This window comes from Gekko japonicus, unplaced genomic scaffold (genome assembly GCF_001447785.1).
Source record: "Gekko japonicus isolate JY-2015 unplaced genomic scaffold, Gekko_japonicus_V1.1 scaffold212, whole genome shotgun sequence".
Taxonomy (NCBI): Eukaryota; Metazoa; Chordata; class Lepidosauria; order Squamata; family Gekkonidae; genus Gekko; species Gekko japonicus.
In genome coordinates this window covers 717,246-744,312 of record NW_015161953.1, presented here as the reverse complement: position 1 = coordinate 744,312, position 27,067 = coordinate 717,246, and the positions used below count along the sequence as shown (strand labels likewise).

General features: G+C 43.6%; 1 protein-coding gene across 1 annotated transcript in view; it reads left to right on the top strand.

Moving 5' to 3' along the window:
* DOCK2 (dedicator of cytokinesis 2) overlaps window positions 1-27,067 on the top strand; it is a 556,464-nt gene that overhangs the window by 118,153 nt on the left and 411,244 nt on the right. Inside the window, exons 23-24 of the mRNA XM_015429463.1 lie at window positions 6,628-6,736; window positions 26,009-26,079. Coding sequence (XP_015284949.1) covers window positions 6,628-6,736; window positions 26,009-26,079 — 180 coding nt within the window. The remainder of the gene's footprint in view (window positions 1-6,627; window positions 6,737-26,008; window positions 26,080-27,067) is intronic.

The following is a 27,067-nucleotide window of genomic DNA, read 5'->3' as shown; positions in this document are numbered from 1 at the left end:
AGTGGCTGAACATAGCCTAACTCAAATAGGACACAGTATCTTATTCCAAGACTGAAAGGCTGGACAACACATCCAATTACCATGTCAGATTACACAGGGAAGCCATTGAAATTCATAAACATAAACACAATTTCAACAGAAAAGAAGAGTTTAAAAATAAATAGGGCATGGTTTCCTGTCCTGAAAAACACAAAATGCTCTACATCTTACAACAGCATTACAGATAAGATTAGAATTTCAACAGCCAATCCATATGTAAAAGAACCTCCTCCGGAAAGCTCCTCCATTAGCATGTCACAGCCTGGGAAACTCCTATAAGATAATGACTCAGCCCTACCCCACCTTCCTGAGTAGATATAAATTACCTGCCTACCATTTTTCTTCTCACATTGACATAGAGAGTACTCCATCTTTCTGTGTTATACCTCTGAGGATTCCAGTCACAGCTGGCGAAATGTCAGGTACTACAATGCCAAGACCACAGACATACAGCCCAGAAAATTACAACAACTAATGAACTCTTTTGTTTAGTTATATAATGGGATGTTGTCCTGTTTTCTTAGATCTAGGCTGAGTTCAGACTGGCAGTTTGAAGCAGGAGGGAGTCGTGGTTCACACTGCAGAGACTGATGCAGGAGCATACTGAGAGGAGGTGTAAGGGAGCGTTCACACTGTTGGCCCGGAGGCACGGCTGTAAGGCGTGGCTTTATTTTTTCATAATATGCACATGAGCGCTTATGCGCATAAGAAAAATACGGCTTTTGGTGTTCACACTTTGTTGGTGTGGGATGGACGCAGGATAATCATGCTTTCCAGGGTTTGCTACCACTTTCACCAGGTATCTTTTAAATTCGGGAGCGAAGCGTTACAAGAAAGGTTGAATATGGGTGGGGAACACCTGACAGATGTGCCTGTGTGAACGGCCCATTTAATCCGGTTATGGAACATTTCTGAAACATGCACATATCGGGGCAAACTGCCAGTCTGAACTCGGCCCTAGATTAGATTTGGAAGAATTCTGTGATTTTAATTTTTTGGATACTAATGAATTCTGGATCAATAATAATGTATTAGAAAGCACTATGCAGAACTTTTGTTAAATCAGGAAACTGGTGATGGATAAGAGAGAGTAAGTAGATGTACTGTATCAATTTATGATAAAAATTATCATTCAGTGTTTGCATAAATAGTAACTGGCTGTTTGAAGGATGAAAAAATGCCTATTGTCAACTCAGTGGTTTCTAAAATGGATGTATTATGATAAATTGATGTGTGATTCTCTTGGAATCCTATTTTTGAGAGAAAAATGGAACATAAAACATTTAAATAAATCAACAATGTTTTGTAAGTACTTGATTGTATTTCAAGGTGACATATAAACATAAATTACCATCAAAAATATAATAACAAATTTACAGTCCATTTCAGTCAAAGGAAGGAACAGCACAAGCAGTCATCACAAATTGGATTAAAGAGCAAAGAATCAATACATTCTAACATATACTTCTAAATTTTTCAAAAAGCATGTTTAATTTAAAATTCAAGACAATGTAAGGCACAGGTTAGAAGACAGTGAACATGAAAAAACCTGAGTCCCAGTACCCATTAAATTAGAGTCATGTAAGCCATTACAAACTCTTTTTGAGGAAGGGCAGGAGGTAATAAATGTATTAAGAAGGTTGGAAACATACCCACTTTTATGTTATGTTATGGCCACATGAACCAGCCCTAGCAGTTCTGGAATGATGTTTTAGAGTTATATTGAACAAGCTTGTGAAAGTGTGAGTGAATCAGAGTCTAAAAAGGACTTTCCTGATGTAGAAAAAATAATAAATAAATGAATATAAAAAATGAAGGTTACCAGTCTGACCACTCTGTTGAACTACTACAGTATTCAGTGAGAGGGTCTAAATTTATAATGTCAACTTCATCATATGTTCATTCAGTAGTAGGACTGGACTCTTAATTAGGAGGAAACTGTGTTACTGTTAGGATGCTAACATGAAGATAAAAAAAGCTCTTGGCTTCGATGTATAAAAGCTTTGGGCAAATTTTCGTTTCCCTAGTCATACTGAAACTCAGCATGTGTCTCCATTATTGTTTCAGCCCCATCTAATGGGTTAGATTAATTTGCTACTAAAGAAGATTAAATCAGCTGTAATGACTGCTGATAAATTTGATAAATAAAGTCTGCAGTGCTATTATTATCTATTATTATCTATTATTATCTAGGTTGAATTTGAAACAGCCATAACATTGCTGTTAATTAGCAAGCGTTGAGCTTTACTCTCTCTTTTCTGTCTTTTTTTTTTAACAAAATTGAATATACATTAAATATTTGATTTGATAAGGTTGACAAGTTGATGAACTACTAGATCATGCTTTTGATTTTGGAAACACTGCTAGGATGTGCTATTGCTTTAGGTTAGCTGGTAATCCAGTTTACATATGTGAATAGATTTTGTTAGTATCTCTGTTTGACACAGAATTGGATAGTGATGGAGTTAGTGAAGAGACAATTATGACTTGTCAATTGATGCCTTGATTGCGCTACAGGAAACTTGATCAGAAGACATATGAGGGTTTCTTAGGCTTTTATGATGCAGCTTTATTTATCTGTATGGAATGTGGGGCATCCAATATTTGGGATGGATTTATTTATTTATTTTTTATTCAGAAGTATTATTACATGAAGTTATCTGAAGTTGGAGGAGGAGGAGGATGTGGTTAAGTAATGAAATAATCATACATCTGAGTAACCAGGAATTTATTCTGGTTCTGATGACATCAATAATGCTAAATTAGGGAGGCTGCTTCCCCTGAATTAATTTTAGCTTGTTTTGATTTATAACATTCCTTTCCAGGGACAGAAAATGGTTAACACGGATAAACTAATGTGCCCAAGCAATCTAATAGAATATGTCTAACTGTTTTCTGCCAGTAGAAGGACACTTCCACTGACTGAGGAAGAGGGTGAATTTTTTTGCACAATGTAGATCCCATCATCATTAATATTGTTCCTGGGAGAGGGCATCTTCTGAACCTTGAGGCCGGAATTCTGGTGGGCTAGAGTAGAAGTGGGAGGAAGGAAAGTTACTTTGGTTGATATAACCGTATCTTGTTATCCAGATAAATTAATTTAGGCATGACTAAAGTCATTCAACTTAGTTTCTTAAGGCCACAATACACTTTACATGTAACATCAGTCACATCATAGGTGCCTAACCCTACTCTTAGTGACCCTTTTCTCTTTAGCCCTTAAGCTGTCTTTCTCTCTCTCTGCTGTTAACCTCTGTCAATTTTCAACTGTTGTTCTTCAAGCCTCCTTTCAACATTCCATCCCCTCTCACTGGTTACTCTTAGAGAGAGGCAGAACTCAGCCTGTCCATCACAGGATGAAGCTGCCTTATACTGAATCAGCCTGTTGATCCATTAGTGCCTTACACTGAATCAGACCACTGATCTATTCATACCGGCTGCAGCTTTTCAGGGGTCTCAGTTAGAGACACTATCTACCGGATCCTTTTAACTAAGGTTGCTAGGGATTTAACCTGGGACCTTCTGCATGCCAAGCAGATGCTCCACACTGAGCCACTCCCTCATTCTTTCTCTCCAAATCTCATCCCTATTTTTGTTTTCCACATCCTTCTGCTCCCTCTACAATAGTATGTGTCTGTATTCAGAGTGGTAGTGAACACAAAGAATCCTTGCTTTTTGGAAACAACTGTTCTCTCCCCTCCAGCCACGTGTCCTTAATAAGCCTGTCTGTTCCCAGCTGATACTATTAGTTTTGCAGCTCTTGTGGAGCTCTTTTCTATTCCCACAGAACTGTCCATGAAGGCCACAGTAGTAGTTTTGGCTTTCTTTCCATTCCCTGCACACATCTCTCATCTCACTGGTTAACAACTATCAAAGTTCATTCTGTATGATTTGACTCCCTTTATATATCTATGTTATAGTCCTATATCAGCCTTGAGTCTTTTATATCTGGCACAACTTCCTGGAACCTGTCCTTCTTTATTTCTTGATCACGTTTATTAGGATTGCTCTTGAATTTCATGTTGGTGCTTTTTCAGTTCTTATGTGTCACTTTTTCATGTCTATCTGATGGTTTGAATGTTGCAAATTATCGGTGCTGCACTTATAATATTTAAGGATGTTATAGTGGTGACTAATTTTGCTCTTGTTTTAAGGGTGTTTTTCTCCCTACTATCATTTTTGGCGTAAATCTTTATGGGTTTGAGGTGGTTTTAAGCATATTACTATAATTTCTGGGAGTGGTGTCACCTGGGTATGTTTTATTTATATACACATTTTGAAGTAATTGTTATTCATCTTGCAGTACAACTTCCTTCCACCTTGCATAGCAGCTCACTATATATCTTTGGCCCACATATTTTACCTCACCTAAATATGCAGGGTTCTTCGTATTGTGCACATGAGGTTTTCTTTAGCTTAATTCAGTGCTGTCTTGTCCTCTTTCTTACTCTATATGTGTTTTACTTGCTGCTGCTGTTTCTTTTATTGGCACAGTCTCTCACAATACAATCCTTGAGGCTTCCCACCCCCCAAATTGTAGCATTTGTATGTTAATTGGCACTACTAGTCAAACAACTTGGAAAAACTATCAGTGCCCCTGCGAGTACTCAGAGATTATGCACTTCATTTCTGTCTGCTAGCTTTCTGTTCCTTGTGAGATTTTAGTGAACTTTTGTCTTCTTAAAAATAAATTATCTCATTTATCTTTGTATTGTTGCACATATTAGATTCCATGTCAAAAATGAAGTCAAATGAGGAGGAAGAGCTATGTTTTATTTCAATTAACAGGAAAACAGTTGGACCAAATAGTCCATCCAAAATTGACTACTTTCTTCTCAGCATATTCAGGAAATATGCTTCAGTTAACAGGAAAACAATTGGACCAAATAACTCATCAAAAATTGACTACTTTCTTATTTTTCTTCTTCATCTTCTTCTTCTTCTTGAACATACTCTGAGCATATTCAGGAAATACATTATATTTTATACATGGACTGACATAATCAAGAAAACAATATTCAAAAACCATAATTGGTTACCAAAGATAGTAGTCATTTGAATAATAAGCCTCTGATTTGTCAGATGTAAAGAAACATATATCTATGTCAAATCTACATAAAACCTAAGTATTTACTTAACCTAACCTAAATGATAATGGGCAAGGATTCTTCATATCCCAAACAAAGGTGTTTTTTTTCCTGATATGAGACCAAAATCATATCTGACCCAGACATTGCAAGGCTTTGCCCTTAAGAACTACAGAATCATGAACTTTGTACCTATTATCTTGTCTGCTAGCAATATCAGACCTACAAGGGGAAAACCTTCTATATAACAGGCCTTTCTTATATTCTAATAAAATATTACTTAAAAGAGAAATCCATAAACCAAGAAAAATATGAATATGAACAATCAAGAAGAAAAAACCTATATATAAAAATCTTTATATTCCCATTCATACTACAGTATTGGGCATGGGGTTGCCAGGTGTAGGTTGGGAAATACCTGAGGATTTGGAGGGTGGAGCCTCAGGAGGTTTGGGAGCGGAGGGATTTCAGTGGAATATAATGCTGTAGAGTCTACTTTCCAAAGCAGCCATTTTCTCTAGGTGAACTGATCTCTGTTGCCTAGAGATCAGTTTTCATCCCAGGAGAGATCCAGCTACCACCTCTAGGCTGGCAACCCTAGTTTGGCAACATCGTGCACCAGAGCTTTCACTAGCTGTCAGGCTCTCCCACAGGCCACCATCACCCCCTACCTTTCCCTGCTCCGTTACCCTTCTGTTGTCTCTTACTGCTTCTTTGACTATTAATGGTAAAGCTAAAGGTTTCCCTTGCTCAAACGTTAGTCAAATCCAACTCTGGGGGGGGGGGTGCTCATCTCTGTTTCCAAGCCGAAGAGCCAGTGCTGTCTGGAGACATTTCCGTGGTCATGTGGCCAGTATGACTAAACACCGAGGTGCATGGAAAGCTGTTACCCTCCCACCCAAGTGCTACCTATTTATCTACTTGCAATTTCTTGCTTTCAAACTGTCCTATTCATAGTCTTCAAAGCAGCAAAACAAGGAAACAATCCAATATCAGTGAATGTCTTTTGCCTAAAAGTGTCTCATTGACACTGTCACAGTCCTTCAGACTGACTCAGTCACCCAGTCACATTTTATATTTCTACCTGTCATTTCTGTACAATATAGTGATTTTCTCAGTAGTCAATGGGTTGGAGGCAGAGCAGAACATTTTGTTCTCTCACCAGCAGCCTGCTGCTTCCTGAAATGCGGCTCTGAGGAGGGGATACGTTTTCAGAAAAGTTTGGGTTGCTATCTGTTGTATGTGACTCACGTACATAATGCTGTACCTCTAGGCAGACAGTTGGATTAGATGGTCTACAATAGCTCTTTCTGCGCTAACATTTTGACAATGTATTTTTCAAAGTTTTTTTCACAGTAGAAAATTTTGTCCATGTTTTTATTCTGAGTCCATGAATGTTTAATGCTAGATGGGTCTTTGGAAGCTGGTACCCATGCATCTGATAGCAACATAGATAAAGAGAAATAGAGCTGCACTTTCTCAAGCAAATATGTTTTTTCAGGTTATATGAAGGCAAAGAACTGGCAGAATTTGAAGACGCTATGAGGAAACTCTTTGAATCTATCAACAATCTCATGAAAAGTCAATATAAAACAACAATTTTATTACAGGTTTGTCCCTTCTGCTTTTTTGGTCTTTGGGGGAAACTATATGGAAGTACAGCAGTAGACATAATGAGTTTGGTTTCTTCCATTAATTGGAAGGAAACTTAATTTAAAAAATAAAATAAAATATAAGCATGGGATTTCCTAAAAGGAGGCAAAATGTTTGCTCATTGGTTTAACAGCCATCAGCCTTCAATAACATGAACTACTCAGAAGATATCATGGGCTGCGGTCACACCAGCGAGGAAATGCGGGCGGGAAGCGAGGCTATTTGCCCCGGGGGCGAACTGACGTGCGTTTGCGTGATCAGACTTCCACCCGCCCGCCCCGCAGTTCTAGATGATACTGACGTTTCCCTGGTGGCTTTTTACGATGCTCCTGCGGCACAACGAGATGCCCCAAGGACGACTCTGGGATGCTGGACAGATGTGTCCGTCTGATTGCATCCCTTTAATCCACAGGGGAATCGCATGTCTGTCACAGCTTCTTGTACGTATGATCTCAGCCCTGGTCTTTTAAAATGTTAATGGAACAACATTAGCAGGTGATATTGCTGTTGTCTGTAGGTGTTGTTGCTGCACCTTCTAGGACATTTTTGTTTTTGAGGATCTGTACCTAATGTTGTACCTAATGTTGTATTGAAAGACAGCTGCCTAACAGTCTTCCTGCCTGAGCTGGCAGATGGTTTTGGGGGTGATGTTGAAGACTCCTTAGCTGGTTGCCCTATGGGTCTTCAGTGTTCATGCTGAAGCTGTCTTGTTGTGAGTGACTCAGGATTTCAAGGCCTTCATGACAAATATGGGCCTATCTCAGGTAATAACTGATCCTACTCATTGTGCAGGTCACTCTCTTGATCTGCTGTTTTCTTTTGGGTAGGATAAATGTGACCAGAGGGTAGACAAGTTGATGTTGGTTCTGTTGTCATGTACAGATCATTATTTGCTTGGGTTTAGACTTGCAGGGATACCAAAACTCTGTAGGATTGGGGGATCCAGATGGGGTGAGGGATCCAGAGCCAGATGGATCCAAATGGCTTTCTGATGGCTCTAGGGAATTTTCCTGTTGATAGGTTGACCTCTGGAATACCTTGGTTGACCTCTGGAATGCCTTGGTTGACCTCTGGAATGAGGAAATAACCTGAACAATTCACACAGTCACTCCCAGGCACCCTATATCAGATAGCTCCTTGATTTACTGAGGGGTTGTGGGTGATGAAAAAAAAGGGAAATGACAAGCCTACTTCCTGGTGGTGATGGCAAAGAAAACAATACTTTTTGCCACATTTACAGCTGCACTGTGTAGGCCTGTGATTCTGCTCTGGGTTGTCAGAGGCCTGCTGAGATCTGGCCTGCAGGAAGAGGTGGTACTCAGTGGCCTGCTCTGACTGTTTTGTTCAACACTTTACAGATAAAAATCTCTCAGATTTGTAGTGGCATGGACTCTGTATTAGCAGTTCCAGGGTCAGATAGTGCCAGGATGCTAACTTGTCCAGTTTGAGATTTTTTTTCAGTTTATCCAGTCTGAGGATTTGTACAGGACCTTAGAGGTTAAAGGCCCACAACCATTGTCCTTCCTGGCTAACTAAATTGTGGGCAGGGGGCTGGCTGACTAGGTCCAAGAGGTAGTTAATGCCTTCTTGAGTCAGAGAGTGTGGTTGCCCCAGCCTTGAAAGAAGCTGTGGTGTGTTAGCTACTAGAGAAATCTACCATGGACCCAGGAGTCTCAAATAAGTATCGACCAATCTCAAATGTTCCTTTCTTGAGCAAGGTGATTGAATAGGTGGTGGCTAGATAACTGAAGCTCAAATACTTTGGCCACCAAATGAGAAGGGAGCACTCACTGGAAAAGACCCTGATGCTGGGAAAGATTGAAGGTCAAAGAAGACGGGGACGGCAAAGGATGAGATGGTTAGACAGTGTCAGCGATGCAACGAACATGAAATTGAGCCAACTTCGGAGGACGGCGGAAGACAGGAGAGCCTGGCGGGAGATTGTCCATGGGGTCGCGAAGAGTCGGACTCGACTGTGCGACTGAACAACAACAACAACAGATAACTGCAAGCATTTATGCAGCAAGAGTGCAACTCTATTGAGTTCTTCTAGAGCAGAGGTGTTGAACTCATTTGTTACGATGGCTGGATCTGACATAAAAGCCATTTTGTCAGGCTGGACCATGCGTGCCATAAAATGTAACATGAGGTACCTAAGATATACACTTCATAAAGATGATTTCAGAACAGAGAATTAAAAGATATATTTTAAAAAAAATTGGTTTATGACATCACTTTATTATTAGTTTATTAGCTTATAACTAATCTAAAATAATAAAATAATAAATAAATAAATAAATAATAAAAGTGAGCAGTGACTCACAAAAGCATATGCCGTACCACAGATTTTGTTAGTTTTTAAGGTGCTACTGGACTCTTACTCTTTCTTACTGCTATTAGAAAGTGCAACATTCAAAAACCAGTGGGGGAACATTTTAATCTTCTGGGACATTCAGTTGCTGACCTAAGAGTAGCAGTTGTCTTAAAAAGGAATTTCAAAGGGAGATTAGAAAGAGGAACTGCAACTGATAATGAAGCTCAAGACAATGCATCCTTCTGGACTGAACTGAGCCCTAGGTTTCTTCTCTTGTTACCAATGCCTGCTATTATCATTTAGCATCTGAAATCACTTCACTCTCCAAGATATAAGGACAGATGGATTCACATTCTAGCTGTATCTGAAGAAATGAGCAGTGACTCATGAAAGCACATGCCCTGCCACAAAGGTGCTACTACACTCTTGCTCCCTTCCACTAATAAAGAATGCAAGCTGTGCTGTTATGTTTCCCCCCCCCATCTGTTAGAACTGGAAAGGGGGATCTCTCCAAGTGCCACAGGATTCCATCTCTCTCTGCTGGCTCCTTCCCTCCCTCCCTCTCTCTGAAAAAGTGTGCAGGGACACAAAAGCTCATACCTGGAATAAAATGTTGTTGGTCTTAAAAGTGCCAGGGGACTCCACTCTCTTTGTCTGTGTGTGGCTCTTTCCTTGCCCCTTGCTCCCCAGGGGAGCCCTCAACCAATCGAGGGAAGGGAGGCTTGGCTTTCTTTCTCTCCTCTGAGAAGCAGGAGATAGGAGAGGCTGGGCAAAAGGAGCTGCAAGGCAGGAAACAGGAGCAGGAAGCAGCAGAAAGCCAGTGGCTCACAGGGTGGATAAGAACCCTGCAGGGGCTGGATCCACCCTGTGGGACATACATTTAACACCCCTGATCTAGAGATTTGGGATGGGCCATCACCAATATGTGGATTACACTCAGCACATTCTGATAGAGTTGCACTCCTCTTGAAGGAACAGGTCCATAGTTTGTGGGTGCTTTTGGACCTAGCCCTACTGCTGGATAAACAGGTGGCAGCTCTGGTCAAGTGTGCTATTTATATTTTTAAGGCCACAGCAGAACTGTGAGTGGGATTCCTCAGCTTCCCCTGGCAGTGTCACAATGTAAATATCTCCATGAATTGAATCCATCTCTTCTCCCTGCCCACCATCAGAAGCAGCTATTTCTACCTATGCAGGAAAAACCTGTGATTTCCATGGATTTGCCAATCCAGATGTTCAATAAGTATTACTTGTGATAGTCCTCAGACATTTAAAGGCTTGAAATCATATTGTCAATAGCGCTGTGCATTTGGTTCGGGGAGGCTGGCTGGAGAAGCGACATTAAAAGATTCCTCCCCTTCTCTTTCTTCGTTTCCCTAGCTGGCCCGCATTCTCTTGTGCCCCCCTCTCCCACACACTAAAACAGGCACAAGAGAAAAAGGCAATCTCTGATGGTCTAAAGTACCAACAGGGGGAGGTCTAGTGCCAGAGGGGGTGGTGGAAAGTTGGGAAACCAAGACTATGAGCAGACTCAGCAATGACAGCTGATGATGTTAAGCCATGAGGGGGAGGGTCCCCAGAGGCAAGGAAGTCGAGAATCCATGAGTCTAAAGTACAAAGGGGGGGGTCTAGCACCACTGACATTCCTATCCCAATTAAGAAAATATGCATTTTTTGGTTGCAGCTGCAACCTCTCTGACAGAGGTCTGTGCATGGCATTGGTCTCCTGGTGACACACAAAAAGAGCTGTTTACAGTAAATGGAAAAAAAACCTGCTGAAAACACCTTGGCACAACCCAGCCAGGCAGCTCATTACAAGTTGTGCTGCCCTCTCCCACTGCTTGCAGGGAGCCTTTGTTTGGTGAACACTATTTATTTATTATTTATTTATTACATTGGATTTAATAGGCTGCCCTTCCCTGCAAGCAGGGCTCAGGGCGGCTTACAATATTAACATTTACATCCAACTACATTAAAACAGTTCAATAAATAACCACAGTAAAATTAGTATACAATAACACATAAGGTGGCGGAAAAACCTAACTCCTCAGTCTACCTGGGGGTAGGGGCCGAGAGGAATGAAGAACCGCATGCAAGTGCCAGAAGAGGTCTCATCGCTTTCCTCAACCAAAAGCCCAGCGGAACATCTCTGTCTTGCATGTCCTGTAGAAAGGTAACAGCTCCCACAGGACATGGATGTCTTTCGGCAGAGCATTCCACCAGGCAGGGGCCAGGGCTTTAAAAGGCCCTGGCCCTGGTCGAGGACAGCCAGACCTCTCTCAGGCCGGGGACCACTAGCAAATTCTTATTCCCTGAGCGCAATGCCCTTCCAGGGGCATATTGGGAGAGGCACTCCCAAAGATATGTAGGTCCCTGACTGCTAAGGGCCTTAAAGGTCAAATACAGAAACTTGAACCTGATCTGGTGCTCCACTGGAAGCCAATGCAGCTCACGCAGCACTGGTTGAATATGTGCTATACGAGGGGTCCCTGTGAGGACTTGCATAGCTGCATTTTGGACCAGTTGAAGCTTCCGGGTCAAGCACAGGGGCAGGCCAATGTAGAGCAAATTACAGTAGTCCAACCTGGAGGTGACCATTGCATGGCTTACCGTGGCTAGGTCAGGGTGAGACAAGTAGGAAGCCAGCTGCCTAACCTGGCGAAGCTGGAGAAATGCCAGATTGGCAACCTTCGCAACCTGGGCTTCCATAGATAGGGAAGAGTCCAGAGTCACGCTCAGACTCCTGACAGTCTGTGCCGGTGATAGTGGCACACCCTTGAGCAGTGGTTCTCAACCTTCCTAATGCCATGACCCTTTAATACAGTTCCTCATGTTGTGGTGACCCCCAACCATAAAATTATTTTCATTGCTATCATAAGACCATTGACAATTTATGTTTTCTGATGGTCTTAGGCAACCCCTGTGAAAGGGTCGTTCGACCCCCAAAGGGGTTGCGACCCACAGGTTGAGAACCGCTGCCCTTGGGAGTCAGAAGCTGGCAACCCAAATGAGTCTCCCCCTACCCAGCCACAGAACCTCCATCTTTCCTGGATTCAGTTTGTTGACTCTGTTTTAATTTATATTTATTTTATTTATTTGTTTTTCACATTTATATCCCGCCCTCCCCAGTGGGCTCATTGGGCTAACTACTGCACAACTGCAATGGGGTGATTTCATATATATTTTTTAAAAAATTGGATCCCCCCCCCCACATCATAAGTGACTTTCCACCCTAATTTTTTAAATTGTGGCTGCAGAATAAATACACCAGATGGTGTAAGACTGGTATAGATGGCAGGCAAAAAACATCAAAATCAAGTTTAAAGGCTTGACTGCGTGGATACTCTGCAATACATTGTGAGTGCAGAAAGGGCCTTACTCAGATGTTTTGATGCTGTGTGGATTTCTTAGGCTTCTCATGGTATTGTGAAGTCTTGTAACTAATGCAGTCTCACTGCTGAGATCTGAACAATCAATCAGTCTGCAAAGATGCATAGCTGAGAATTGGGACAAGAATAATCAATTACAGCTCGAATCCCATCTCCATCTTCAGTGCTAAAGATCTGCAGGTGATAATTTGGAATAGCAACCTGAAAATGAATAAGGTTTAAATTTGGTGTATTTCTTTTTTTAAAAAAGAAATTTCTGCACTGGATTTTAAGGGGCCTGGAAGCCAGAGAGTATTTTTGTTGGCAATAGTGAAAGGTCAACATATTAAAAAATCTTTATGTATAATTATACTTTTTATCTCCCACACAAGTAAGAATAGAAGTAGTTTTTGCTTTGTGGTATGATTGCAAAGCAAATATGTTTTATTGAGGCTCCTGATTTCACTTGGCTTTATAGTTTTGAACAACAAGTGACAGCTCATGCAGAGATGGTTTTAAAGGTATAGCTGTCTAGAAAAACCGTCCTATGCATGCTTGAAAACAGCATATTATGATCAGCAAATAAATATTTTAAGAACACAGTGGGATACGTTGAAACCATAAGAAAAGGAAACACCACTTTTAAGTCACATTTCTTCAGCAAGAAAAGATAAGGTATGAGATATGTTGGAGACGATCAGCATTAAAATGGAAATGCCACCTCAGTGTGTACATGAACTGAGTGTAAATGAGATCAGCTGATCACTTTGATGATAAAACTAAGTTAAACTCAGAGAAACTACAACATTTTAATCTTCACTGAATCATTTGGTTTGGTTAGTGAGGGAGCAGAAGTTTTTTCTTCTAGTTATCTAAAAACTGTACCTAACGTCTGGTTGTCATGCTGTCCTTAAAGGAATCTGATAAGATACTGATAAGACCCCCTTTAGTTTCTTTCCAATCTTGAAATAACTGTATTACCTTGGTCTGGAAAACAAATTGTCCTTATGAACATACTTAACAAATACATCAACCTGAGTGTCAGTGGAGGCGGAAGGAGACATTTTTAAAATTAATTGATTTTTGTTTCAACAGTATAAATGGGGAGTTCACATCTCCCTCCTGCAGTGTCATGGAAGAAAACTGCAGGCTATACAGACTGGGTCTGTCAGATTTCATGTGACTGTCAACTCCTACATTGCACAAGGACAAGGAAGTGATCAGACATACCTCTCCAAGGAACTTGATGACATTTATTTATTTACTTAGCATATTTCTGTGCTGTGTCTTCAGAGTCCTGCTCAAGGCAGCTTACAGTTAAAAACTGACACTGTCTAACCATCTCATCCTTTGCCGTCCCCGTCTTCTTTGACCTTCAATCTTTCCCAGCATCAGGGTCTTCTCCAGTGAGTGCTCCCTTCTCATTTGGTGGCCAAAGTATTTGAGCTTCAGTTTCATTATCTGGCCTTCCAGGGAACAGTCAGGGTTGATTTCTTTGAGGATTGACTGATTTGTTCTTCTTGCAGTCCAAGGGACTCTCAAGAGTCTTCTCCAGCACCATAGTTCAAAAGAATCTATTCTTCGGCGCTCGGCCTTCCTTATAGTCCAACTCTCGCAGCCATACATGACTACTGGGAATACCATTGCTTTGACCATGCGGACTTTTGTTGGCAGGGTGATGTCTCTACTTTTTATCATGCTGTTTAGGTTCGCCATCGCTTTCCTCCCAAGGAGCAGGCGTCTTTTAATTTCATGGCTGCAGTCACAGTCTGCGGTGATCTGGGATCCCAGGAACGTGAAGTCTGTCACTACTTCCACAGCTTCCCCTTCTATTTGCCAAGGAGTGATGGGGCCGGATGCCATGATCTTAGTTTTTTTGATGTTGAGCTTCAAGCCCACTTTTGCGCTCTCCTCTTTTACTCTGAGCAAGAGGCTCTTTAGGTCCTCTTCACTTTCTGCCATTAGAGTGGTATCGTCTGCATATCTGAGGTTGTTGATCTTTTCCCCAGCAATCTTAATTCCCGCTTGTGATTCATCCAGGCCAGCATTTCGCATGATGTACTCTGCATATATATTAAATAAGCAAGGTGACAATATACATCCTTGTCGTACTCCTTTTCCTATGCTGAACCAATCAGTTGTTCCGTATCCGGTTCTAACTGTCGCTTCTTGGCCCTTATACAGGTTTCTCAAGAGACATGTGAGGTGGTCTGGTACTCCCATCTCTTTAAGGACCTGCCATAGTTTGTTGTGATCCACACAGTCAAAGGCTTTAGCATAGTCAATGAAGCAGAAGTAGATATTTTTCTGGTACTCTCTTGCTTTTTCCATAATCCAGCGAATGTTGGCAATATGATCTCTCGTTCCTCTACCTCTTCGAAACCCAGCTTGTACTTCTGGTAGTTCTCTATCCACGTACTGTTGAAGCCTAGCTTGTAGGATCTTGAGCATGACCTTGCTAGCGTGTGATATGAGTGCAATTGTGCGATAGTTTGAACATTCTTTGGCATTGCCCTTTTTTGGGATTGGAATGTATACTGACCTTTTCCAATCCTGTGGCCACTGTTGCATTTTCCAAATTTGCTGGCAAATTGAGCAGCATAAAAACTATCAATTAAAAAGCTGATAAGATGAAATCCCTAATTAAAAGCCTGAGTAAAAAGATATGTTTTTCAGTCTGGCACCTAAAATAAACTAAAATAGGTGCCAGGCAAGCCTCAAGGGAGAGGGCATTCCAAAGGTGAGATGCCACCACAGAAAATGCCCCGTCTCTAGTCACTACCCACCTCTCTTCTGAAGGAGGTGTGTGTAGAAAACAGGGCTTGAGAGGCAAATACTAGCTGGCAGGCTGGATAGAATAGCAGGAGATGGTCCTTGAGGTAACCTGGCCACAAGCTGTTTAGAGCTTTAAAAGTACTTTGAATTGTGCAGAGAAAAAGATGGGTAACTGGGGTGATACGATCTCTGTAACCAAGCCCGGACAGTAGCATCCTCAGACCATACAGCAAAATGTGACCAGACTGTGCTCTGTAAGCTTGATGAGAGCTATCATAACCATGGAGTCTAAATCAGCATGAATGTGAGCAATTTTATGTGCGAAGGGCATTGTGAATTTATCAGAGCAAGTTACTAAAATCCCCTGAAATAGTGGGGAGTGAGGCGGGGGGCAGGTTATTGTTCCCAAAAAAATGTTGGGGGGGGGTTATAAACTGTGAAGCAGCTCAGCTGGCTGGCTATCTCCAGATGTAGTGGTGGTGGAGAAGTAAACTTCATCACCATCATCACTGCCAGTGAATAGGACATGATAATATGTTGTAATCCAGTTTCAGTTGGATATGCATCCACTTGTGTTTTAAACATCACCCTTCTTTTTTCTTCACCCTCAACTCCTTGTACTCCAACAGCCAAATAGATTCTGTGAGCAGGCAGATTATGCCTGGGAGCAATCATATTGAGCGTCCAAGATGTTTTCTTATTCCAGAAATAGACTAGGACTTCAGATCATCCTGGCTAAGCTTACTTGGCACCTCAAATGCTTAGAGACTCCAGGCTGTGCTTCAACCCTCTTGGGTGATTGTGGGGAAAAAAGGTTTTCTAGTAAACTGTAGTCCTTCAGCAACACACTGAAAAACAATGATGTGACTAAAACAGATGAATATAATTTTACCTTTTACAGCTAATAACCATTATTGTGATGAAGCAGCTAGAGTACCAGAGTTAAACTGGAGAGATCAAAAATCAGATTGTCTCAGCCATGAAGCTCAGTGGGTGACCATAGACCAGTCACTAATTTCCAGCTTATCCTATTTATTTATTATATTTACTCATAACATTTATTAGCCACTTTTCTTTCTTACAGTTTGTTGGTTTACAATATAAATAAAAATACATAAAATACAAAAAAACCCAAAATTTGAAACCATAATTTAGGACCACTAGTATCTTTATCAAATACAGTCCTGCCTCATGCGGTTTATGTGAGATTAAAATGGAGGTAGAGGAGGTTGTCTATGGGAAAGACATGTGCCTTCATTTAAGAAAGACAGGGAAAATGTTATGTGATATAAATAAATCCCCCTCATGATGGCATTGATTTTACTTAAGTATGGCACTTGTAAAGTAGGGGTGTGCAATAAATAAATAAATTCGGCCCATTTGAATTCGGCCAAATTGGGCAGAATCAATTTCGGCTGGAAGTAAGACTCCCGCATGTCAGTTTCGTCAGTACCGTTTGGAGAGTCTTTTGGCCAGCCGAATGTCAATTTCAGCCCCATTATATCCTATGGGCCATTGAAGTCAATGGTGAAAACATAGGGTATATTCTGGGGGGTGGAGGGGAGGGGGCTTGAGGGAGAGACTCCAAATTCGCAGGGTAGCTGCTGGAGCCTCTCCCCAAGATACCAACCATGTTTCAAGAGCATTGGACCAGGGGGTCCAATTCTACGGGCCCTCAAACAGGTTGCCCCTATCCCTTCCATTGTTCTCTATGGTGGGGGAAAAAGTTACCCTGTGAGTTTTGAGCCTCTCCCTCAAACCCCCTCCCCTCCAGCCCCCAGAATATACCCTATGTTTTTGCCATTGACTTCAATGGCCCATAGGATATAATGGGGCTGAATTGCCGCCAAAATTCGGCAGCAATTCGGCAACAAGCCGATTCAGATCAGAGCATCTGAATCAGCCTGCAGCAGCCCGAAAGGGGACGAACTGAATGCACATCCCTATTGTAAAGCAATAACACTCAAGTAGTTTTTAATGTTAAATCTGTTAGCTGTATGGAATACAAAGGTTGGCCCAATAGATTTAAAAGAAAACTGAAAAACGGGTGGAGGTAAGAGAAATTCAGCTTGTGATGTGTCCATTAGAATTACTTATTCATAGTGAATATGTACTAGGAATTATAAGTGGATGGTAACATCACCTTTGTACTAAAGTAATATATGAGTACAACCAAAAAAGGGGAGAAAAACAACCCTGCATGAGAAAGGTAACCAAAAAGATTGGAACAAAGGAAAATAAAATAAAAAGTATCTATGGACATAGTGCAAATGTACAAAATATTGTATATAGTTCAATACATTCAGAAGTGCTAAAATACAATTTATAGACAACAGTTCTATGGTTCAGCGTATAAGTCAAGAACCAAAAGGGTGAGAAGAAAGTCTATTAGGGCCAATATTAAAAACCTAGTTAAAACTTATAATATACAAAATACAAATATTTATTGGAAAGACAATTAAAAACATACATAAGGGCCCAATGAAAGCCCTGTAAAAAGCCTAAACACAAGGGCCAATACACATGACCTGATGCATTTTTGCCCTATTGGGGCCTTCTTCAGAGGTCAAACAATATTGAGGTACACATAACTTAAATGCATATTGCAATAAGATAACCAATAAGTGAATATTGGACCAGGAAGAGGAAGGCTGTAGAGAAGAGTGATAAAAAGAATATTGAATATGAATAATCCATAAGTGCCTAATCTCAATATAAAGAGAAATGCACATTTACAAAAATATATTAACCCCAGACCCCTCCTCCTGCTGTTATAACTTGGCAGGCAGAGAGAGAAAGTCCAAGCACCCCTCACTCTAATAAGCACCCCAAAATCACATGATCTGCACATTGCTTGGTCTGAAAATAAAAGGATATGGTTCATATAAAATGGATGCCAGCAAACATAGGCCAAAGATATGTCTGGGCAGTGATTCTGGAAGGTGTAATGTCAAGGCGGGTGACTGCTAACAGCCCTCTCCCCACCTGAAGTCAATGCACAATGGCAATAGTGGTCTCTACTAAAAGACATTGTTTTCACCTTAAACTAAGCTTTTACCCACCTGGCCTGGTCTTTGCTGACTTTTTAAAATCATAGTTACAAAAGTTAACAGCTTTCCACCATCTCCAGCAGCTTCCCCTTCAGCGTGTCCCAACACATTGCTTTACTTCCAGCTAATCCCATCATATATTTGTTTTAGGTGGTAGTCATGTCAATTTACCCTCAGGGAGCAATTTGCCCTATAACTAGACATACTCTGCCCCCATGCAGTATCATACCTCACACCCAGAGTGTATGTGTGCAGTTTATTGGTATTTTCCTCTTTCAATAAAAGGAAACTTTCTTGGTTAAGCCACTGCCTGGTTTATTTCTGACAGTTTCTCTAAGGGAAAAAATCCCTATAAAAGCTGGTGGAGATCTCGCTGTTGCACCCCTCTTGCAAGGCTCTGTCTCCTTTGCTAATTCCCTCAACTTTAAAGGAGTTTTTCCCAAGTTTTCAGATTTTTCTGCACATCTGGGTATTGCCCCAAATATGCAGGAAAATCTCCCTGCCCCCCAAGTGCCCCCGATGTGTGGATTTAGATATCTGCACTGAGGGGGCATGTTGGGAATTAGATTGTCACGATTGCCCTGGCAGGGCGGGCTAGCCAAGGCACGGAGTATCCAAAAACACAGGCTGAGGTCAGAGCACCAGATAGGCAGAGAAACAAAAGTGCAATCCAAAATAGCAGGTCACTTGCACAGTCTAAGGTTTACCGGAGATTGGCAGTCAGAGTTGTAAAGCCAAACGCCATTGTTCAGAGTCAGATTATACATTCCAAGGTCAGGGAGCCAGAAGAACGATGTCACGCAGTCTGGAGTAAAAAAGCCGAGGGAGTCAAGCAGAAAGTCAGGAAACAAGATGCAAGGTCCGAGGTACAGCGATTCAATCATGCAATCAGTTGCCAGCACGAATTGGATAGTGAAGAGAGCTGCCTTAAAAGCCCATTCCCCTTGTCACTAATTACCGGCTGATTACAGAGTCCTGGCTCCAGTCAATACTCAGGACTCAGAGGACGCCTCCCACGCATGCCGTGCTTCCTTACACCGGGTTGTCAAGTCCCGTCTCCTTTGGTCTCATAAACGAGCTACAGGTGGGGGGGAATCAGGGGGCGTGGAACTTGTGCTCAGCTCTGCAGGAGCAGCTCCAGGTGTGAACCCTTCTGGTAGCCGGTGTTCATCCTCTGCAAGACTTAGGTTTTTTACTTCCAGGGGTGCAGGAATCTCGTTCCTGGATGTTGAAGGTGCAGAGTCCCCGGAATCAGGGTCCACTGGGTCGGGTGGCATAGTGGGCATGACATAGATATATAGATATTGGGATTAGGTACCTATATGCTGAACTATAGGTTTGTTGTTTTTAAATGATATTTTAGCACTTATGAATGTATTATTAAACTATGTATGATATTTTGTACAATTGCACTACGTGCATAGGGTTTTTTTACTTTCTTTTTGTTCCAACATTTTGGTTAACTTTCTATTTTTTTTATGGCCCCCGTAGGGGATTTTTTATTTGCATTTACTAAAAAGTACAATGAAATTAGGGAGTGAATCTACACACTGTAGGAGAAAGAAAAGAAAATCCACTAAAAACCTAAGGGTTGGAGGTCACATACAGCTTGTGAAAAATTTGCTTAACAATAATAAAGAGCTTGTGCGGCCCGGTGCTGGTTGGCTGGTGGAGATCCGGGGGGGGGGGGCTGGAGGGGGGCTGGCGAACCGACGGCCCGTGCCCGATGGTCCCTGTGCGACACAAAGCGGGCCGCCGCCACCCTTTTTGGGGTCCATCTGGGCCCAGGCGGTGGCCCGAGGAATTTGCTGCTGATGACGACGCCTGGGTGCCATCTGGGAGCCGGGGCTTGTCGGGATGGCTAAAGCGTTAGCCTCGGCGGATTTTACAACTATCTGGCCCAGAGACCTTGCCTGAGTTCACCTATGCAAGCCAGAATCTGCAGGGATTGTGCAGCACGATTGAAGATCAAGGAGGAGCCGAAGACTATCGGGCCCCTCTAGTGGTGAGCGGCGGAACTTTTCTCAGGCTGACTGAATTGGATTTCATACAACCTGGCAATAGTGAGTGTAGGCAGAAGAATGAGTGAGTTTGGTTGTGGATTTGACTGCTAGTGGGTGAATGTTGTTGTGGTTGTGCTGCCATGGACGACACTAGATCCGTAGCCCGGCTGGAGGTCGTGTCCTCAGCATGGGACGTTGAAATCACCCAAGACAATCAGTCTAGGGTGGTCCAACGTCTAGCCTGATACGGCCTCCAGCAGTATCAGGCTAGTTGTTGTATGAGTTACGGTGCTTGCTGCAGTTGTTTTAGCTGTTCTTAGTAGCTGAATTGTTTTGATAAATTGTTAGTGGATAACAGCATCTGTATTTTACTAGCAGCTCGGGAGTAATAGAATCCTCCTGTTGTCTTTGGTACGGGCTGTCTGAAGTGTAATGGAGACGGCCAATGTGATCTAAAGATGTCCGAAAAGCAGATTCCAGTGCTCTTGGGGAGGGGGAAGTTTAGCGGTGGGTCTAGGCAGTATAGGAAGGGAAGGCCGCAGAGATATAAAATGGCTCGGCGTCCTTCCAGCGTATGACCCATCCCAAGGGTAGCTGGCAGTGGGGCCAGGATTCAAACCCCCCGTCCATCATTGGTACTGTGCAACACCAGGTCCATTAACAACAAAACCTCAATCCTTTGGGATTTTGTGATTGAACAACAGGCGGACCTGGCGTGCGTGACTGAGACCTGGGCGATGGAGGGTGAGACGGTGGCTCTCGCCCAAATGACCCTGCTGGGTTACTCAGTTCTTTACCAATCGCGGACTAGGGGGCAGGGGGGAGGAGTGGCGCTTTTCATTCGGGAGGTTTACTCCTTCGGGGCGCTCCCTAGTGCTGAGATCGCGGGCTTGGAGTGTGTCGGCGTGATGCTGAAGGCTGAGGAGAGTTTGGCGATTTGGCTGGTGTACCGACCGCCTAATGCACCGGCCAATAGCCTGCCGTCCCTGCTGGAGGCCGTATCAGGCTAGACGTTGGACCACCCTAGACTGATTGTCTTGGGTGATTTCAACGTCCCATGCTGAGGACACGACCTCCAGCCGGGCTACGGATCTAGTGTCGTCCATGGCGGCACTGGGGCTCTCGCAATTTGTATTGGCCCCCATGCATCAGGCTGGTCACATGCTCAATTTGATCTTTGCGACAGGGGTGAGGGTGGACTGGATCACTGCTGAGGCAGTGCCATGGTCAGACCACCTGACCTTGAAGGCCCGTCTGAATGTACCACCCGACACTATGAGGGCGGTGAGCAGATTTATGCTTGCCCGCGGAGTCAAGTGGACCCGTTGTGGCTCCAGATGGCGATGCGGGATCCAAGGCCCCCTGGCGGCTCTTTGGATGAGCTAGTGGAAGACTGGCATGTTCGGCTCTCCACCGCCATCGACGACATCGCTCCCAGGCGTCCTCTCCACACTCGCTCTAGGCGCGCACCCTGGTATACCCAGGAATTGCGGCAGCTGAAACGAGAGCTGAGATGACTAGAGAGACGGTGGCGGTGTGCTCACGACGAAGTATCAAGAACATCCTATAGGACGCTTATGAGAACCTATGAGATGGCAGTGAAGGCTGCGAAGAAAGATTTCTATGCGGCCTCCATTGCATCTGCTAGCTCATGCCTGGCCCAGTTATTTAGTACAATTCGGCCTCTGACAGACCTGCCCCAGGGCAGGCGAAACGATAGGGAATTGGACATCGGCTGTGAGGCTTTTGCGAGCTATTTTGCAGATAAAGTCTTGGCGCTCCGCTGCGACCTCCCTGCCACAATTGAGACAGTGAGCGAACTTGAGGCCCCTTGCACACCTTCAGTTCCGGGTTTAGAATGTTTTAGCCCACTCAGTCTGGACGAAGTTGACAGATTGCTCATTTCTGTGCGCCCAACCACATGCGTCCTTGATCAGTGCCCCTCCTGGCTCATTACAGCGGGCCATGAGGGGTTTCAAGATGCCCTGTCGGAGATTATCAACAAGTCCCTTTTGGAAGGACGGTTCCCCGGAGCACTCAAGGAGGCGATGGTCCGCCCTCTCTTGAAAAAGCCATCTTTGGACCCGACTGAATTGGCCAACTATCGGCCAGTGTCCAATTTGCTCTATTTGGGCAAACGTATAGAGAGTGTGGTGGCATCACAGCTACAGGGCTTTCTGGAGGATGCTTCAGTCCTAGATCCCTTCCAGAATGGTTTTCGCCCAGGTCATAGGACGGAGACGGCTTTGGTCGCCCTGACTGACGACCTCTGCAGGTATCTGGATTGAGGCGGTGTGGCGGCACTGCTGTTGTTAGATCTGTCGGCTGCTTTTGATACGGTCGACCATCAGCTGCCTTGCCGACATGGGGATTCAGGGACTCGTCCTTCAATGGTTTGCCTTGTTCCTGCAAGGTCAGGGACAAAGGGTGGCGATAGGGGAACAGCAGTCTCAGAGGCATCCTCTTGAGTGTGGGGTGCCTCGGGGGTGGTGCTGTCCCCGATGTTATTTAACATCTATATGCGCCCCCTTGCCAAGATTGCCTGGAGGTTTGGGCTTGGGTGTCATCAATATGCGGATGACACCCAGCTCTATCTGATGCTGGGCGGCCAGTCGAACTCCGACCCAGATGACCTCCATCGGGCACTACAAGCTGTGGCTGGTTGGCTCAGACTGAGTCGGCTGAAGTTAAACCCGGCGAAGACGGAGGTCCTGAGCCTAAGTCGGGTTGGTTCAGGGTTGGGGCTCCCTCTCCCGGCCTTCGATGGGGTGCCACTCGTGCCGGTGTCGAGGGTTAGGAGTTTGGGAGTGCTCCTGGACTCCACCTTATCGATGGAGGCCTAGGTGGCAGCCACTGCCAAGTCAGCCTTTTACCATCTTCGGCTGTCGCGGCTGTTGGTTCCTTTCCTTGACCGCGATGACTTGGCCATGGTGATCCATGTGATGGTCACCTCAAGATTGGACTACTGTCGCAAATCCGGAAGCTGCAGCTGGTGCAGAATGCGGCAGCCAGGCTGTTATGGGTCTCACTAGACGGGACCACGTCCAGCCTGCGCTGAAGGCACTGCACTGGCTGCCTATAGCATACCGGATTCGCTTCAAAGTGCTGATTCTTACCTATAAAGCCCTTGATGGCCAGGGTCCAGCGTACCTAAGGGACCGCCTTTCTCCATATGTTTCCCCAAGAGCTCTACGGTCGGGGTTGCAGCACCTATTGGTGGTTCCCGGCCCCAAGGACATCAAGCTGGTTGCAACCAGGGCCAGGGCTTTTTCGGCGGTGGCTCTTATCTGGTGGAATGAGCTCCCAGAGCAGGTTTGGGCCTTGCGGGGCCTGTGCAGTTCCGCAGGGCCTCTTCCGCCAGGCCTTTGCATAGGAGCCGCCGCCGTCACTGTACCACCACGGAGTTGCCATCTTCCATGGTGGATTAGATCTGGAGGTGAGCCCGCCCTGGGCAGAGGCCTAGTTAACTGAAGAATGTATGTTGTCAGGCTAGGTTGACAAATGGAACTCATCTTGGATTAAGAAAATTTAATATTAAGAGCACCGCACTTTACTTAGTGATTGTTTTATATTGTTTAATAATTTTTTACATTGTTTTAACTGTTTGTTATGGCATTTGCCTCTGTTAGCTGTCCTGAGCCCGTTGGGGAGGGCGGGGTATAAATCTAGTAAATAAATAAATTAACATTGAGAGTGATCAATCATCATCATAGCTTGTAAAAACATCCCATCAAATCTGACTATATGAAGAGTAGTCCAGGAGAATCGGTATTTAACTTAGACACAAATTATAGAGAACAATGGCATCTCATTTAACCATTATTTTTCCCTCCACCATTAAAAGCAAATTAACAATAAGTCTCCCTCAGTAGATATAACACAATCTCATTTTCTCTTCCATTGCTGTTTTCCTCTTTCTTCTTCCTTGTGGCACCATCTTGCTGTATCAGGAACTGGCCATCTCAAAACAAAGTCCCTTGTCCTTTTTCCAGGACTGTTCTGCTTAAATTCTTGCCTTCAATCATAGGGGTTGTTCCAATTTGCTTTTCACTGCCTGGCTTGAAGAGAGTCTCATCACCTTATTGCCCAGCAGACTTAATCAGGATATAACCATAGAGGATACTCCTTCGCTTTAAACCTCGCTTATGGTCTGCATACAGGCCCTTCGAATTGCAAATGCCCATTTGACTCTCCCTATGATCATTGGTTAGACGCTTCTCCAGTATTCACAGGGTCCTTTTAAAAGCAACAGCTGACATGTAGCGCAGTTCTTGCATAGTACCTTGTTTATACCAACAGGGGACAAAGGGTTAAGACACAGTTTGCAAGAGTCACATGGTTAACCAGCAGCTCTTCCACTTTCTGAAGAAAGCTTGGATATCGCTTGTTGCTCTTACTACGTTGTCCGTTGCCATTTTTAAGGATTTTTACTTTTATAAAATTTGCCAAAGTCCTAAAAACTTTCTTCAGCGCTTAACTGCCTCCTGGAATTTCTCCGTACAGCCCACTGCCGCTTTTAAACATGCCCCCCCTTTCTTCTAGCTCCGTAACACTTATAAACAGTTCTTAACGGAGGAGAGTCCCCTCTCCCCCCTCGCTTTTCCCCGGGGGGCTTTCGCTTTGTTGTTTCGTTTTAACTTTACTCACTCTTCATATGTAGATCAAGTAGATCTCACTGACAGATATGCTTATTTGCCGCTCAATCTCCACTCGCTTGATTTGGGGTGTGCGTAGCTTAGTCCTTGCCAGAACACAGCAGAGAGACCGTTGGAGCAAAGGAACGGCTCAATTTCCTGACAGCATGCTGGGAAAGAGACGACTCTCAGCGCTCCATGACTGGAGACCCTTCGCAAGTATCCCCTGGGGGCGTGGACATTCACACCCCCTCTAACTGCTGGTTTGCGAGCCACCTCCCTGGGAAATCCCAGGAGACACAGCCGCCATCAGCTCGCTGAAAGCGCGCCTCCCTTGGTTAACTTTCTAAAGCAATATATTCAATACACAGTGCTGCTTGCTTGAAAAACATAGCTGTGTGTCACTCCTTGGGATGCGTCAGATAATCTTTTAGTGTGTGGCAGATTGTGGAAGTCATAAGTAGCACACTACTTGTATTGCTTCTCTGTAGTCACTTTGTTAGCGAATATTTGAATAAATATTGAACAGGGCTTTGTCATTTGTTTTGTTCCAGGTATTTAGTCTCGGGTCTCAAATCAGAAAACAAAGGCTCACTTCCTGTTACCTTGGTCATATTACCAAAAGTCCCCTTTCTGAATGAGCTTGCCATAATTGTCATCTTGTATCTTTCACTTTCATAAACTACTTGTGATAGAATCTGCTAAATATTAATGCTGTTTTGACAATGGCACAGGCACACACACACACACACACACACATATCTGTCTGTCTGTGTAATGCTTACCTCATAAATATGCAACATCTTTGTGCATGGATAATGTGTTTAGATGATTTGCCTGTCATGCGACTTTGTCCTTTTAAAGCATAATTGAGTGGAAGCAAATTCATCTGGTTTGTTTCAAGTTTATTCTGTGGTGATGCATATAGTACCTTATGTGTTCTGACTTCACAGTTCCATCAGATATGTAGACCTGATTCTGAACAAACATGTGTATGATTGGGCTACAAGTTCCATAAGATAGTTGAATTTAGATTGCAGGGATATATGAAAGAAACAAATAATGGTAATTTTTCCCTCATTCAGGTGGCTGCCTTGAAGTATATACCGTCTGTTCTCCAGGATGTAGAAACAGTATTTGATGTCAGATTACTTAGGTAAGCTAACACTAATAATTCAACAGTCTGAAGATGATTAGATACATGTGTACAAGATGGCGGCTGGTAAGGAACTCTAAGTGAGAGCTCCTGCTTGAAATTGTTTGAACCACCCAAAACTAAATTCAAGATGACTATATTCGAGTAGAAACGGACCACGCTGGATTCCGCACATAAATTTGTGTGTGCTTTCAGCCTGACCTGTTGGATGGTGTAACAGGCTGGGCATTGGAGTACCCCAGGTTATTAGTCCTGGGAGACTTCAACGTCCATGCTGACAATGCAGCATCCTCTCAGGCAAGGGACCTAGTGTCATCCACGGAGGCCCTGAGACTCTCCCAATTTGTATCAACTCCCATGCATCAAGCAGGCCACATGGTGGATCATATTTTTGGAATGGGGATAAATGTAGATATGATGGCTGTATGTACAGTTCTATGATCAAACCTGTTAAGTCGTGCGCTTAACAACGAGTCGGAGAGTGATTTCAGCAAGAATGCGGTTTATTCTTCAGCTCAGTTACTTCTCCGTTACGGTACAACAATCGCCAGCCAGAACCCATCATCAGAACCCAAGACATATACTGGCTGCTCTGTATTTAAACATTCCCGGCTAATGTAGCCACACCCACTGTACAATAAGCAACCTATGAGGTTGAAGCAATAAGGACCAATCACAAGCGATCCCGCTCTGCACGGTGATTGGCAAACATATTCTGGGCTAGGGCTCCTATTGGTTACATTAGGATCCTAGCCCAGGGCGAAGCTTAACATTGACTCTCAATGGCACAGTTCACAAAGCAGTCACATATACACTTCAATACACAACAAATCCCTCCCCCCTAAGCAAAAACACTATGTACAGTCATATTCACTTAGATAGGTGGGCACTCTGCGTATTCGCTGAGACCTCCGCAGCGTAGGAGGTTCAGGGCACCTCTGAATTGGGGGCACTTGGCTTGACCCACTCTCGAGTGGGTCAGGTACGC